Source organism: Narcine bancroftii, chromosome 4 (genome assembly GCF_036971445.1).
Source record: "Narcine bancroftii isolate sNarBan1 chromosome 4, sNarBan1.hap1, whole genome shotgun sequence".
Classification (NCBI taxonomy): domain Eukaryota; kingdom Metazoa; phylum Chordata; class Chondrichthyes; order Torpediniformes; family Narcinidae; genus Narcine; species Narcine bancroftii.
Window position 1 is genome coordinate 222,253,207 of NC_091472.1, and position 15,059 is coordinate 222,268,265.

The following is a 15,059-nucleotide window of genomic DNA, read 5'->3' on the forward strand; positions in this document are numbered from 1 at the left end:
TAATAATTTATTTCCTGAAAAACAATTTTCTATTCTTTTGATCCCTTTTCTCTCCCATTCTTTAAAGAAAGGTTATCTATTGTGAAAGGGTTTAGTTGATTTTGCGTCAATATTAATTTTGGTAGTTGATAATTTGTTTTATTCCTTTCTACATGAATCTTCTTCCAAATGTTGAGCAGATGGTGCAGTACTGGTGAATTCCTATGTTGTACCAGCTTTTCATCCCACTTATATAGTATATGTTCCATATACTTCTCCCTTATTTTATCTAGCTCTAATCTATTCCAATCTGGTTTTTCCCTTGTTTGATAAAAATTTGATAGGTATCTTAATTGTGCTGCTCTATAATAATTCTTAAAGTTTGGTAGCTGTAAGCCCCCTTGTTTGTACCATTCTGTTAATTTATCTAGCGCTATCCTCGGTTTCCCCCCTTTCCATAAGAATTTCCTTATTATTTTCTTTAGCTCCTTGAAGAATTTCTCTGTTAGGTAAATTGGTAATGATTGAAATAGGTATTGTATGCTGGGGAAGACATTCATTTTAATACAATTTACCCTTCCTATCAGTGTTAGTGGTAAGTCTTTCCAATGCTCTAAGTCATCTTGTAATTTCTTCATTAATGGCTGATCATTTAGTTTGTGTAGATGGCCTAAATTATTATCTAGTTGTATACCTAGGTATTGAATTGCTTGTGTTTGCCATCTAAATGGTGATTCTTAAACTTTGTGAAATCCGCATTATTCATTGGCATTGCTTCACTTTTATTTGCGTTGATCTTGTACCCCGATACTTCTCCATATTTCTTCAATTTCTTATGTAATTCTTTTATTGATATTTCTGGTTCTTTTAAGTATACTATGATGTCATCTGCAAATAGATTGATTTTATATTCCTTCTCTTTTATTTTTATCCCTCTTATTTTATTTTCTGTTCTTATCAGTTCTGCCAGTGGTTCTATAGCTAACGCGAACAGTGAGGGAGATAGTGGACATACCTGCCTAGTTGATCTGCTTAATTTAAATGGGTTTGATATATATCCATTTACTGTCACCTTTGCCAATGGTCCCTTATATAATGCTTTAATCCAATTAATATATTTCTCTGGTAGGTTGAACCTCTGTAGTACTTTGAATAAATAATTCCATTCTACTCTGTCAAAGACTTTCTCTGTGTCTAAGGGAACCGCCACTGTTGGCGTCTTGTTTCCTTGTACTGCATGGATTAAGTTAATGAACTTACAGATATTGTCCGTGGTTCGTCTTTTCTTAATAAATCCAGTTTGATCTAGTTTTACTATTTTTGGTACACAGTTGGCCAATCTGTTTGCTAATAGTTTACCTATTATCTTATAATCTGATATTGGTCTATATGATGCTGGTGTTAGTGGATCTTTCCCCGTCTTTGGTATTACTGTAATTATTTCTGTTTTGCATGAATCTGGCATGTTTTGTGTTTCTTCAATCTGGTTCATTACTTCCAGGAGAGGAGGAATTAATAAGTCTTTAAATGTTTTATAGAATTCTATCGGGAGTCCATCCTCTCCCGGCGTTTTATTGTTCGGTAGTTTTTTTAATATATCCTGTATTTCCTCTATTTCAAATAGTTTTATTAATTTATTTTGCTCCACTTCTTGCAATTTCAGTAGTTAAATTTTAGCTAGAAATTCATCTATTTTGTCTTCTTTCCCTTTGTTCTCAGTTTGATATAGTTGCTCGTAGAATTCCTTGAAGTTTTCATTGATCTCCGTTTGGTTATATGTAATTTGTTTGTCCTTTTTCCTTGATGCCAATACCGTTCTTTTAGTTTATTCTGTCTTAAGCTGCCAAGCTAGTATTTTGTGCGATTTTTCTCCTAGCTCATAATACTTCTGTTTTGTCTTCATTATGTTCTTCTCCACCTTAAATGTTTGTAGTGTTTCATATTTTATTTTTTTGTCTGCCAATTCTCTTCTTTTTGTTGTATCTTCTCTTATTGCTAATTCTTTTTCTGTACTTGCTATTTCCCTTTCCAGCTGTTCTATTTCCCGATTGTAGTCCTTCTTCATCTTAGTTACATAACTTATCATCCGTCCTCTGATGAACGCTTTCATCGCACCCCATAGTATAAGCTTATCTTTCACTGATTCTGTATTTATTTCAAAGTACATTTTAATTTGTCGCTCAATGAATTCTCTAAAATCATGTCTTTTAAGTAGCATGGAGTTTAATCTCCATCTATACGTTCTCCATGGGATGTCCTCCAGCTCTATTGCCAATAACGGGGTGAGTGATCCGATAACAATCTAGCTTTATATTCCATTTTCCTAACTCTCCCTTGGATGTGAGCTGAGAACAGGAACAGGTCTATCCTTGAGTATGTTTTATGTCTACCCGAATAATATGAGTATTCCTTCTCCTTTGGGTGTTGTCTCCTCCATATATCCAAAAGTTGCATTTCCTGCATCGATTTAACCATAAATTTGGTTACTTTGTTCTTTCTGCTAGTCTTTTTTCCAGTTTTATCCATCTTTGAGTCCAAATTAAGGTTAAAGTCCCCTCCTATCAGTATATTTCCCTGCGTATCTGCAATCTTCCAAAAGATATCTTGCATAAATTTTTGATCTTCTTCATTAGGTGCATATACATTGAGCAAATTCCAAAATTCTGAATATATCTGACACTTTATCATTACATACCTTCCTGCTGGATCTATTATTTCCTCCTCTATTTTGATTGGTACATTTTTATTGATTAATATAGCTACTCCTCTGGCTTTTGAATTATATGATGCTGCCGTTACATGCCCACCCAATCTCTCCTTAATTTCTTGTGTTCCACTTCAGTTAGATGTGTTTCTTGCACGAATGCTATATCAATTTTTTCTTTCTTCAGTAAATTTAACAGCCTCTTCCTTTTGATTTGGTTATGAATTCCGTTAATATTTATTGTCATATAGACATGGCCATTTCATACTTTGTTTACCTTTCCTTTCCGCTTCCTCATCACCACCTTTCCTCCTTATCCATTTCTGTTGTTTTTTTAAACACACTGTAAGACAACACTTCTAAAACATAAAATATTTCCACTCTTCCCACATCTAAAATCCCCTTAACCCCAAATGTCCCACCCTCTCTGAATTGTCCCTTGTCGGGCAACCACATCTCCCCTCTCCATTTGGATTGCGAACCCTCTCGCAAGCGTCAACTGATTTCGCAGTGACTGTTATTCTCTCCTTCCCAGCCCCCTCCAGAAAAGACTTTTATCTTCACATATAACAAAGCTCACTCTCTTAATTCCCCCCCTTACTTCCTTTCTTCCCCTTCTTAGTTCTTACTTATACTTTATTTTTCTTCTTTATATGAAGTTTGTCGTTATTCTTGTTACATCTCTTCATCTCTCTGTCTGTTTTGCAGGCGTTCTGCAAATTCTCGTGCTCTCTCCGGATCCGAGAACAGTCTGCTTTGCTGCCCTGGGATAACTATTTTAAGCACCGCTGGATATCTTAACATAAATTTATAGTCTTTCTTCCATAGGATCGATTTTGCTGCGTTAAACTCCTTCCTCTTCTTCAGGAGCTCAAAACTTATGTCTGGGTCGAAAAAAAAATTTTGACCTTTGTACTTAAGTGTCTTTTTGTCTTCTCTTATTTTTCTCATTGCTTTCTCCAATATATTTTCTCTTGTCGTATATCTCAGGAATTTTACTAGAATGGATCTTGGTTTTTGTTGTGGCTGTGGTTTAGGGGCTAATGTTCTGTGTGCCCTTTCTATTTTCATTCCTTCCTGTAATTCTGGCATTCCTAGGACCCTGGGGATCCATTCTTTTATAAATTCTTTCATATCTTTGCCTTCTTCATCTTCCTTCAGGCCCACTATCTTTATATTGTTTTTCCTATTATAGTTTTCCATTATATCCATCTTCTGAGCTAACAACTCCTGTGTTTCTTTAACTTTTTTATCAGATTCTTCTAATTTTTAAGTCGTCCACTTCCATTTCTATGGCTGTTTCTCGTTCTTCCACCTTGTCTACTCTTTTCCCTATTTCTGTCATTAGCATCTCTGATCTACTCACTTTTTCTTCTGTACCTTTTATTTCATTAAATTCTCGTGTCTGCCATTCTTTTACTGCTTCCATATATTCTTCAAAAAATTTCCTATCTATGTACAGTCCATTCCCTTTATCTTCTATTTCTCTGTGCAGAGCTTGATGTTCTCCCTCCTCTTCCCCTGAGTCCACTCCAGGACCTGTGTCCTCTACCTCTCTTCCTTGTATCTGTGTCTCTTCTGACTTTCTTGTTGGGCTGTTTATCTCAGTTTGCTGGTTTTTGTTTAATGGTGTCTTGATGTTGGTCCTCATCCTCTGGGCTGGTCATCTGCTGAGTCTCTGATTTCCTTTTTATATTCTCCCTCTCGTTCCCATTATTTTCTGTATCTTCTCGCTGGGAGCCCTGCTGTTGGGTCTTACTCAGCTGTTCAAGCTGTGGATTTCCACTCTACAGCTGGCCCCCTTCTTGTCGGTGTTATCTTTGTCGTGCGCATAAAGCATGTGCGATTCCTCGTACATGCGCAGTTGCGAAACTCTGTTTGGCTCCGTGAGCCATCCTTGTAGTCCTGTGCTCGGTGGATTGTGACCCTTCGGGGTTTCCACTGACCTCAGGAAGTGGGCACCTCTTTCTACGGCGGGTCCCTGCTTCTTCGTACAGGTAAGGCCTTCACCTTTCTCTTCCGACGTCTTTCCTTCTTCTTTTCTTCCCGTTGTTTTTGGCTTTTCTTTCTTTGGTGCCATTTCCTCCACACCTTTATTTTTTATTTGTTGTGGTTTGTGTGTCTGTGGCTTTGCATTTTCTTTTTTTCCTTCTTTTCTGGAGAGGGCTGGTATTCTCCTACTGGCCACTGTGAACACCTCTGACTGAGTTTGTTGTTGAGGAGTCTGATGGTGGAGGGGTAGTGGCTGTTCCTGAACCTGGTGGTGCGAAGCTTATGTCACCTGTACCTCTTTTCTGATGGCAGCAGCTAGAACAGAGCTGGGTGGTATGGATCCTTGATGATTGCTTCTTCTCTTTGACAGCAGCGTTCCCTGCAGATGTTCTTGATGGTGTGGAGGGTTTTGCCTGTGATGACTTGGGCTGTGTCCACTACCTTTTGCATGGATTTTGGTGTCCCAATACCAGACCATGATGCAGCCAGTCTAGCACACTTTCCTCCACACATCTGCCAGGGTTTCTGGAGTCATATGAAACTTCCACAAACTCCTGAGGTGCTGACGTGCTTTCTTCACAATGCCTTTAGTGTATTAGGTCCAAGAAAAATCCTCTGAGATAGTGACTCCCAAGAACTTAAATTTGCTCATCCTCTCCACTTCTGATCCCCTATTTTGCCTAGAGGTCAGCGACATGGACTTCCACAGGACCTATTCTGAGACCCCTGCTCTTCGTGATTTTTATAAATTACATAGACGAAGAAGCAGAAGGAAGGGACAGTAAGTTTGCAGATGACACGAAGGTTGGAAGGGTTGTGGATAGTGTTGAAGGTTGTTGGTTACAAAAGGATATAGACAGGATTCAGAGTTGGGTGGAAAAGTAGCAGGTTGATGGGATAGTTAATGAGGCCTATGGGATGCTGGGCTTCATTAGTCAGGGGATTGAGTTCAAGTGTCAAGAGATCATGTTGCAAATCTACAAATCTGGTGAGACCACACATAGAATATTTTTGTAAAACATAGTGCTGGAAAAACTCAGCAGGTCAAACAGTATATTTTATATTAACAGAGTTAAAGATATATAACCAACATTTCAGGCTTGAGCCCTTCATCAAGGTATGAGCAAAATGTAGGCAGGTACCCGAACAAAATGGTGGGTGGAGGAGAACAGGCCCACAGGCAGGAGGCAATAGATTGATAAGGGAGGGAGGGCATACCAGCAAATGGGGAGGGGGATGGCTGTGAAGGGAGTGGAGAACTGGAGGAATGAAGACGGTGAGTTTGGAAAAGAGGGAGAAGGGTAGTAGAATAGCAGAAACTGGAGAAGTTGATGTTAATGCCATCCATTTGGAGAGTACCCAGAAAGAATATTTAGTGTTGCTCCTCTATAGGTGGTCTTGGTTTAACAGTACATGAGTGAAACACAATAGTTGCAGGCGATGCGATTGTAGTAAACACACCAAAATGCTGGAGGGACTCAGCTGGTTTTTTCAGCATCTGAGGGAGACAAAGATATATTGCTGATGTTTCAGGCCTGAACCCTTCTTCAAGAAACAAATCAGAAAAGCCAGAAGCAGGATGTATCAGAAAGACTCAGAATTCCAACAATGGGGGAGGAATCCAGGCCAATAAAAGGGGTTAATTGGATATGATAATGGACTAGGTAGAATTTATCATGTCTGTGCGAAAGGAGACAGGGAATGGAGAGGCAACAGGGGAAGAAAGGGGTGGGTGGGGGGGATGGTGGTTTAACGAAAGCCAGAAAAGTCAATATTAATGCCATCCGTTTGGAGGATGCCCAGAAAGATGAGGTGTTGTTCCTTCAATTTACGGGTGGTGTTAGTCTGGCAGTGCATGAGTCCATGGACAGACATGTTGGCAAGGTAATGGGATGGGGAATTTAAATAGGTGGCCTCTGGTTAATCCACGTTTTTATGTTTAAAGAAAATTAAAAGTAACTTGTTTAAGTAACGATTTGTCTTGATGAATTTCTATTGCTGCTGGGTTTTGAGGTCCTCTGGGCCCATAAGAGTATATTATTAAGTATATTATTAAGGCTTCATCAGAAGACTTGGGGAAGATAATTATGATGAAGGCACGGTTAGCAACAACGATGTTACAACGCTCGTAAATGGGGTTCATATTTAAAGTAAGGTGTCCCAGGGTCTGACCGGAACACTGGTGTGGAAGTGAGTTGGGTTGCGCTGAGGACCTGACTGGGACACTTGCATGGAGGTGTCGAATTGCGCTGAGGACCTGTATGGGACACTTGCATGGAGGTGTCGGTTTGCGCTCCCTTTCGCACCCCATTCATTTCACTAATGGCCACAATGTTGTAGCTCCACATGCTGATTCAAGCTCCAAGCTTATCCACTTATCCAATGCATTATTCTTTGCATTGAAATAGACACAATGTAGAACATTATTCCCACCATGCACAACCTTTCAATTTCTGTCTGCAGGCTAAACAAAAACTTTTTACATAACCACCCCACTATCTGCTGTGGTATCCCCCCCCCCCCCCCCAACCCGCATTGTACATTGTTGCAACAAACTTTGTATGCAACGTACAAGACACTGGTTTTGCCAATAAGATAACAGATTTTCCATTTTATTTTCATCTGACTACATATACAACCAAATGAAACAGCATTTCTCTGGACCATGGTGCACACATACATCATACATTTCTTGCACAGCACATAATCCCATGCATACATAGAACTAATATAAATATGTAGAAATATTCTGGAATAATTTGTTCAGTTTCATTAATAAGAGACCAAAGTTACAGGATATCATTCATCGATCTTACCCTGTGGGAAGAAGCTACCTGATCTTAGTGGGTCAAAAATCCTGTGATGGATAGAAGGGATTATTGAGAATTATTATTCTTTGAGCTCTATTTAGGCGATGTTCCTGTTAAATGTTAAAAGAGGAAAGGGAGATCCCAGCAACCTTCTTGGTGTTTTAATGATCCTTTGCATTGGCTTTTGGTCTGATGCTTTGCAGCTCCCATACCACACGATGATACAGTCAGACAAGACACTTTTATATTGTAGTGTGGCGGTATGCCATTAGGTAGGTGAACTGGCCCCGCTGGCCAAAATGACGCCGTCGGGGGTTTCCTCCCAACCTCAGCTCAGAAGCCCGCGCTTGGTGACCCACTTGACGCCCCGGTGACGTCAGGGCCCCCCAACATGGTTGTCAGCCAGGTCTGGGCTGGGAGTATAAAACCAGCCAGGCAGCCTGAAATAAATCAGTTTTGCTCACTGTACTCAACCCATCTGGTTGTGCGATCCTTCAGTTAGCAGTGTAGCCACTGCTCATGGTTTAGATTTCAGTACAAAACCTCACACATTTGGCAAATCTATTTTTTTCCCCCAAGCTGCTAGGATAGCCTTCAATGCCAACTGAGTGATCTGCCAATCCATTTGAGGGCACTTGTAATTTATCTATTGCTATAGGTCTGTGCACTTACAGACTGAGTTAGCAAGAGATGGTAACTTTTCTTCATTTTACTGAACCCTAAAGGATATTTGTAGTTTGTTTTATGATCACCACCACTGATGTTTTATCTTTTACGGGCATTTGTTTTATTGAATTTCACAAAAGCCTTGCTGGGTTTTGAAGTTGCATTTCCAGATCAACAGTCTGGACCTACAGCTATTGCTTCAGTAACTTAATCATTCAGAAATGGAATCATGCATTATTAATTGTCTATCCCAGGTTCCCTTGTGATGCTGGTAATGAGCCGCCTTCCCAAATGCTTTGGAAGGGATGGCCTCTTGAAGATATTAGGGACTTGCAAAATTTTAAATTTAAATTTGAAATGTAGACACACAGCATGGTAAACAGGTCTGTGCCGCCTAATTAATCTACACCCCTGTATGTTTCAAACGGTGGGAATAAACTGGAGCCCCCGGGGAAAACCCACACAGACACGGGGAGTACGTACAAACTCTTAACAGACAGCGCAGGATTTGAACCTGGTCCCGATTACTGGCGCTGTAAAGACGTTGCCCTAACCACTCTGCCAATGGTGCCGCCCAGATTTTGAATTTGCAATAATGGGACAACATAAATCTGTGGCAGGATGGTTTCTGACCAGGAAGTCAAGAAAGAGGTCCTTTTTAAAGTGTTATCCATGACTGCTCAAAGTGTAGGAGGAGCACTTGGAATTGCTCAAGAACCCAGAGTTCACTTGTTGAGAAAATATAGTAAGAACAGAACAGAAAGGCAAAGGGAACCTGCCACCTCCCAAACTTCGCACTGTCCCCATTCCCCCCCCCCCCCCCCCCCCCCCAAGGTAGGGTCTACAGTTCCCACTTTGGCCTCACCAACCATCTCAAAAGTCATAGAACAAGCAAATCTTACTCAATCCCAAGAAACTACACAAAAGAGCTTTATCAACCTCGAGAATATCGTTCAGGTAATAGGCTTGAGCCATGTGGTCAAGAAGGATGGGTTATCCTTGAACCAGAGAGACCAACATCATGGCAGGCAGGTTTGCTAGTGCTATACAGCTGGCTTTAAACTAGATTGGTGGGTGGGAGGGAGGGGATCATATGCAGGACAGGCAGGTGAGAGATTAGAAATTGGTATGGAGAGTGATGAACGTTTAGTGAGCAGGAGAAAGTGGGAGCGAGAAAGGACTGTTGGTTTAAATTGCACCTATTTTAATGCTAGAGGGTTGTCAGATGTGATGAACTTAGGGTATGGAGAAACTTGATTCTACTGTGATGTAGTAGACATTACAGAAACCTGGTTAAGAGAGGGACAAGACTGTAGCTCAACATTCCAGGGTCTAGTTCCTTCAGGAGGGAGAGAGAAGGGGTAAGAGGGGAAGTTGCATTATTCATTAAGAAGGATACCAAGACAGTAGTCAGAGGTGACATTACAGGTGGGTCGGCTAGTGAGCTGAGGATCAGGAAAGGGATGATTGCCTTGTTGAGAGTGTCCTACAGGCCCCCAAATAGTCAACAGGAATTAGAGGAGCAAATATGCCAGGGGGTTGCCAGCTGGAGATCAAATAAGATTGTCATGGTAGGGTTTTATCTTTCCAAGTATTGACTGGGAAAGTCAAAGTGTGAAAGGCTTAGATGGGGTGTAATTTGTCAAATATGTTCAGGAAAGTTTCCACGGCAATATGTAGAGGGTTTCACAAGGAAGAGGGCAGGGCTTGATCTAGTCTAAGGAAATTGGGAAGGACAAAGTGAATGAAGTGTTTGCAGAGAGTTCTTGGGGACCAACAACTATTGTTCTATTAAGTTTAACATAGTTATGGAGAGGCGGATGAGTTAAAATTAAGAATTGGGGCAAGGCCAACTTTGAAGGCACAAGTTAAGAACAAGCTCAAGCTGATTGAGTTAATAAAATTATGATAAAATATATCTTTAAAAGGAATAGATTGTGGGGGTTTAGTTTAGGTCACATTTCACAAACGGACATCTCAGTTACATTTCATAAATAAACATTTCATTTGGAATGCAAAAACCTGTGCAGATGGTGCATTTACAGAAACCGTGAAGAGAGCCTGTGAAGACTTCACAAGTATGTGTTAATTGGACTGATGTTGTAGAATTGAAATGGACTATTGTCTTTAAAGGAATAGCATGTTTGAACCGATGTCCAGGCTCAGAAACGAATTAATCTTTTATTGCTAAACTGGTGTCAGCGACCTGCTGCAAAATCTCATTTGAAGACAGGAGTTCAGCCTATTCTTAACCCTTGTTGTCAATTACAAGAGGCTTTGGCTGGTTATTATGTTTCTCCTGAAATAGGGGAAAAAGAACTCTTTGTGGTAACCTGGAAGAAGAGGTTATCTTTTGAAAAAACCCATGAGAGGGCAAGTTTCTTCAGCAAGATACTGAAATGGCTGACTGAAGGAGATCATTTTGTGTGCGTCCAACCAACAATGAATATCTCTCTCTGAAAGCAACAAAGACCACCTTGAGTGGTAACAATTTAAGTTAAAGTACCAGAGTCTGGTGAAGATCATAACTGTTAAATTCTGTGCACAGTATGGAAGATTGTCTGACACCAGTGAACTTGGAAAAGTGAAAAGTGAATGATTGGACAGTGAAACAAAGAACTTTCCTGAACATGTAAACATTACATACATGTGCGCTTAGAATTAGGGGATTAATAATAACAAGTTAAATATTGATCATTATGTATGAAGAGAATTAAAGACGTTTTAGTTCAAATAACCATTGCCTTGGTGAATTTCTCTTGCTGCTGGTTTTTGGAGTTCTCTGGGCTCGTAACAATTAAACAGGTTGTTTGAAGGAAGAGGAAGGTTGGGAAAATGGAATGTTTTTAAAAGCACGTTGACAAGAGACCATTGCATGAAATGTCCCTGATAGAGTGAGGGGAAGCTTGGATGATGAGGGAAATTCAGCAAGGAGTAGGCCTAGGGCAGGTATAAGCAGCTGGGATCAAGTGGATAGCTGGATAAGTTTGAAGAACTGAAGAGCAAGCTAAAAAAGGAAATCAGGAAGATAAAAAGGGAACCGGAGATAGCTCTGGCAGATTAAGTACATAAAGGACAAAAGGGTAACTAGAGAAAAAAATGGGACCCCTTGGGAATTAATGTGGTAAATTATGTAGTTCCACAAGAGATGGCTAGGGTCCAGAGTACTGTTTTTGCAGTGGATAAAGTCACAGAGACTGGGGAGCCTGGGGCAGTCAATATCTTGAGAGCAGTAAGCATTACTGTTGAGAAGGAGCTTAAGGTTCTGATGTGTATGAAGGTAAACAAATCTTGATCAGATAAGTCCATAGACACTGTGGGAAGCTAGATAGAACAGGTGCCCTGGCAGAGATTTATGAAACGTCATTAAGAACAGGTGAGGTGCTGGAAGACTGGAAGGTGGCAAATGTTGTGCCTTTATTCAAGTAGGGGTACAGGGAAAAAGCTGGGAACTCCAGGGTTAGGGTTACGAGAGTAACTTAATAGTTACGAGAGAGTAATCTGAGGGAGAAGATGTACATGTCCTTGGATGGACAAGGGCTGATTCAGGATAGTCAGTAAGATTTTGTAAATGGGAGGTCCTGTTTCACAAATCTGATTTGAGATTTTTGAATATGTGACCAAGAAGGTTGACAAGGGCACAGGTGTAGATGTATATGTTCATTTCAGTGAGGAATTTGCTAAGGTTCCCCACAGCAGGCTGCTCTGGAAGGTTAGATTGCATGGCATTCAAGGAGAGAGAACTGACTGGATAGAAAATTGGCTTCATGGAAGCAAGCAGAGAGTGACAGTGGAAGGTTGTGTTTTAGACTGGAGGCCTGTGACTAGTGGCGTGATACAGGATTTGGTACTGGGCCCATCATCTATTTCAGTAATTTTGATGAAAACATATATGGCACGATTAGCAAGTTTGCAGATGACACCAAAGTAGCTTTTAGTGTAGAGAGAGAAGACAAAAATTGCAGCAGGATCTTGATCAGGTGGGCAGAGGAATGGTTCATGGAATTTAATACAGAGAAATGCAAGGTGTTGCATTTTAGGAGGTCTAATGTGCGCAGAAACGCCACAGAGAATGGTAAGGAATGTTATGGAGTACAGATTCATAATACCTTAAAAGTTGAGACAGATATGATGATCAAAAAAAGTTTTCAGCACATTGGCCTTAATCAGTCAGAGTTGAATATAAAAGTTGGGAGGTCATCTTGTAGTTTTATACAATGTTGCTGAGGCCCCATTTGGAGTATTGTGTTCAGTTTTGATCACTCTGCTGCAGGAAATATGTTGTCAAGCTGGAGAGGGTACAGACAATATTTGAGGATGTTTCCAGAACTCAGGAGCCTAAGCTATAGCAAGAGGTTAATCAGGCTTTATTCCTTGGACCGCAGGAAGATGAGGGGTAATCTCATAGAGATATACAAAATCATGCAAGGAACAGATTAGATGAACGCAGAGTTGTTTCCCCAGAATCAGGGAAATTGGTAACCAGAAGAACATTGGTTTAGTGGGGGGTGGGGAGGTGGGAGGGGGAGAGAGATTTAACAGGAACCTGAAGTGTGACTTTATTTTAAAGAGTGTGGTGGGTGTATGGAACAGGCTGCCAGAGGTGGTTGAGGCAGGTACTATTGCAATGTTTTTTTTAAAACCTGCTTGGATACATAGATAGGATAGGTTTATGGGGATATAGGCCAAATGCAGACAGTGGGACTCATGTTTGTAGGACATTTTAGTTGGTGTGAGCTAATTTGGCCAAAGGGCCTGTTTTCATGCAGTATGACTCCACATGAGACATAAGGTTGGGAAACTACAGACTAAATTACACGCAAGATCTCATTAGTCATGGATCCTCTCTCTCTCTCACACACACACACACACACTCTAAGGTCACTTTAACTTTATTAAATTTACTAATAAATCTCAATTTCAACACAACACATTGGAAGAGTCTCCAAAGGATTTACAATTCTGTTGGATTCACCACAGATGCAGTTATTTTAGTCACTGCAACTCTTGCTTCAGTTGTCTCAAGATCCCTCATTAGCCTCTGGCATAACAACTATGCTTGCTGTTTTGGAAGTACAGGAGGATGAGCAATCCTTGTAGCACGTGTCTTATTGCATTTGGGTGCAATTATGAGGCACAGAGTTCTCTATTCCATTTGCCCAGAAGTCACTAATCACTGCAGGTCTGGCTTTTTGAACAATACATTTCTATTTATTCCTAGTTATCTTGCACATCTTCAAATTCTCTCAAAACGTAGAGGAGTAGACAAGAACAAGGTAACCGTGATGGTTCCAGACATGGATAAAATCTCCAGCAGGAGTTGTATGTTTTCATTAGAGCCCAGCATTTGGCACCCTTCAATCCATGACAAGGCCAGCACAGGTGAATACAAGAATGTACTTTCTCATCCTTACTAATGTTGTCCAACACCCAAAAATCACAGTAACTTCTTGTGGAGGATCTCCCAAACCATTCTGATTCTGAAGTTTGGAATATCATGCTGGAAGTGAGAACAAAAAACAAATTAACAATTTTAAATGACATGCAACAATGAATGTGCCTCAGAGTCCTGATTTGGCTTCTTTTTAACAAAAACACAAAAATCATATTTAAATATTCTACAGGTTGTGTAATATTGTATTTTGCTTGTAAATTTAATTCAGAATCTCATTGTTCCTCCCAGTCAAGAACATCCCGAGTAAAAGCCTTGATATCCAAACAAAACAATGTTTAAAAGGTTCTGATGAATCGAGTGTTGGCCTGCTGCTTTCTTGGTACTGCCCCCTCCACCCTCTCCATGGGCATTTTATAGAGAGGCACGCTCCAGTAACTGACCTTTCATTAGGTGCTTACAGACAACACTGGATTTGAACATGGGTCACTGGCGCTGTAATAGCTTTGCACCAACCATGCCTTTATAAGAAATTGAAGAGGGGTGGGGTGTAATCTTATTGAAACAAATAAGATCCTAAAGGGACATGATCTGATAGTGGTGACAATTTTTCCTTTAGAGGAAGAATCTCGAACAAGGGGGCATAATTACAAAGTTATTTAAAACTCTGGTGCACAGGTATGTCTTACAGAGAGTGCTGAATCTCTGGAATTCTCTAACCTGGAGGGATGTAGGGGCAAGGTCACCTGAGGTATTTCAAGGGAAGGCTGATACATTTTTGAAATACAGGTAGTCCCTGACTTACGACTGTAATTGGGACCAAAGGTTTGGACGCAAGGCAGATTCACCCACCGTGAACGGCTGAAAGAGGTCTTAAAACAATTAAAAAAAAGATTTTCAACAAATGAACCTCACAAACTTCTTTTTCATGGGTTGATGGGCAGGGGGGTTGATGAAAGACATTTGAAGAACATGGCTAAATTCATTTGCACTGTTTGTTTCTTTTCTCATCGGTACCTGCTGCTTCACCTGAGACTCGTACATTGTGCAAGCTGTACCTTCTTTTAAATCTACTAAACCGGCCATTACTTGCAGTGAACTTCCCAATGTACTCTGCTCCCGTTTGCTCCTTCCATGCCTCAAAAAGACTTCTAGCCTTCGTCTGAATCATCTTCAAATTCAGTGGGGTGCATTTCTGAATCAGGTCTTCCAACCACAACATTAATAACTTTTCTATTTTGTGAATGGGCCCTCGCCGTTGCTTAGTTAAAATTGTGCTCTTCAAACTTACAGATCCTCTTAGTCTCGTGCATTCTCTCTTTATCCTTTAAAATTGCTGACATGGTGGAATGTGACAACTGTAGACTGCATGCAATATCATTGACCTTTCGACCTTCATCATGTTGATTAATGACTTTCATTTTTACCTCCAAAGTTAAGGCTTTCCTCGATCTCTTAGCAGCTCTATCAGCAAGGGACATGTTTTTCCTCTTGCTTGCCATGTTTCTAGCACACC

General features: G+C 40.5%; 1 protein-coding gene across 3 annotated transcripts in view; it reads right to left on the minus strand.

Annotated features, from left to right (window-relative positions):
* Window positions 1–13,027: 13,027 nt before the first annotated feature.
* Window positions 13,028–15,059, minus strand: part of LOC138761617 (sentrin-specific protease 2-like) — a 147,207-nt gene continuing 145,175 nt past the window's right edge. For all 3 annotated transcript variants that reach the window (XM_069934032.1, XM_069934033.1, XM_069934034.1), the window contains exon 17: window positions 13,028–13,651. In XM_069934032.1, coding sequence (XP_069790133.1) covers window positions 13,589–13,651 — 63 coding nt within the window. In that variant the 3' untranslated portion in view covers window positions 13,028–13,588. The remainder of the gene's footprint in view (window positions 13,652–15,059) is intronic.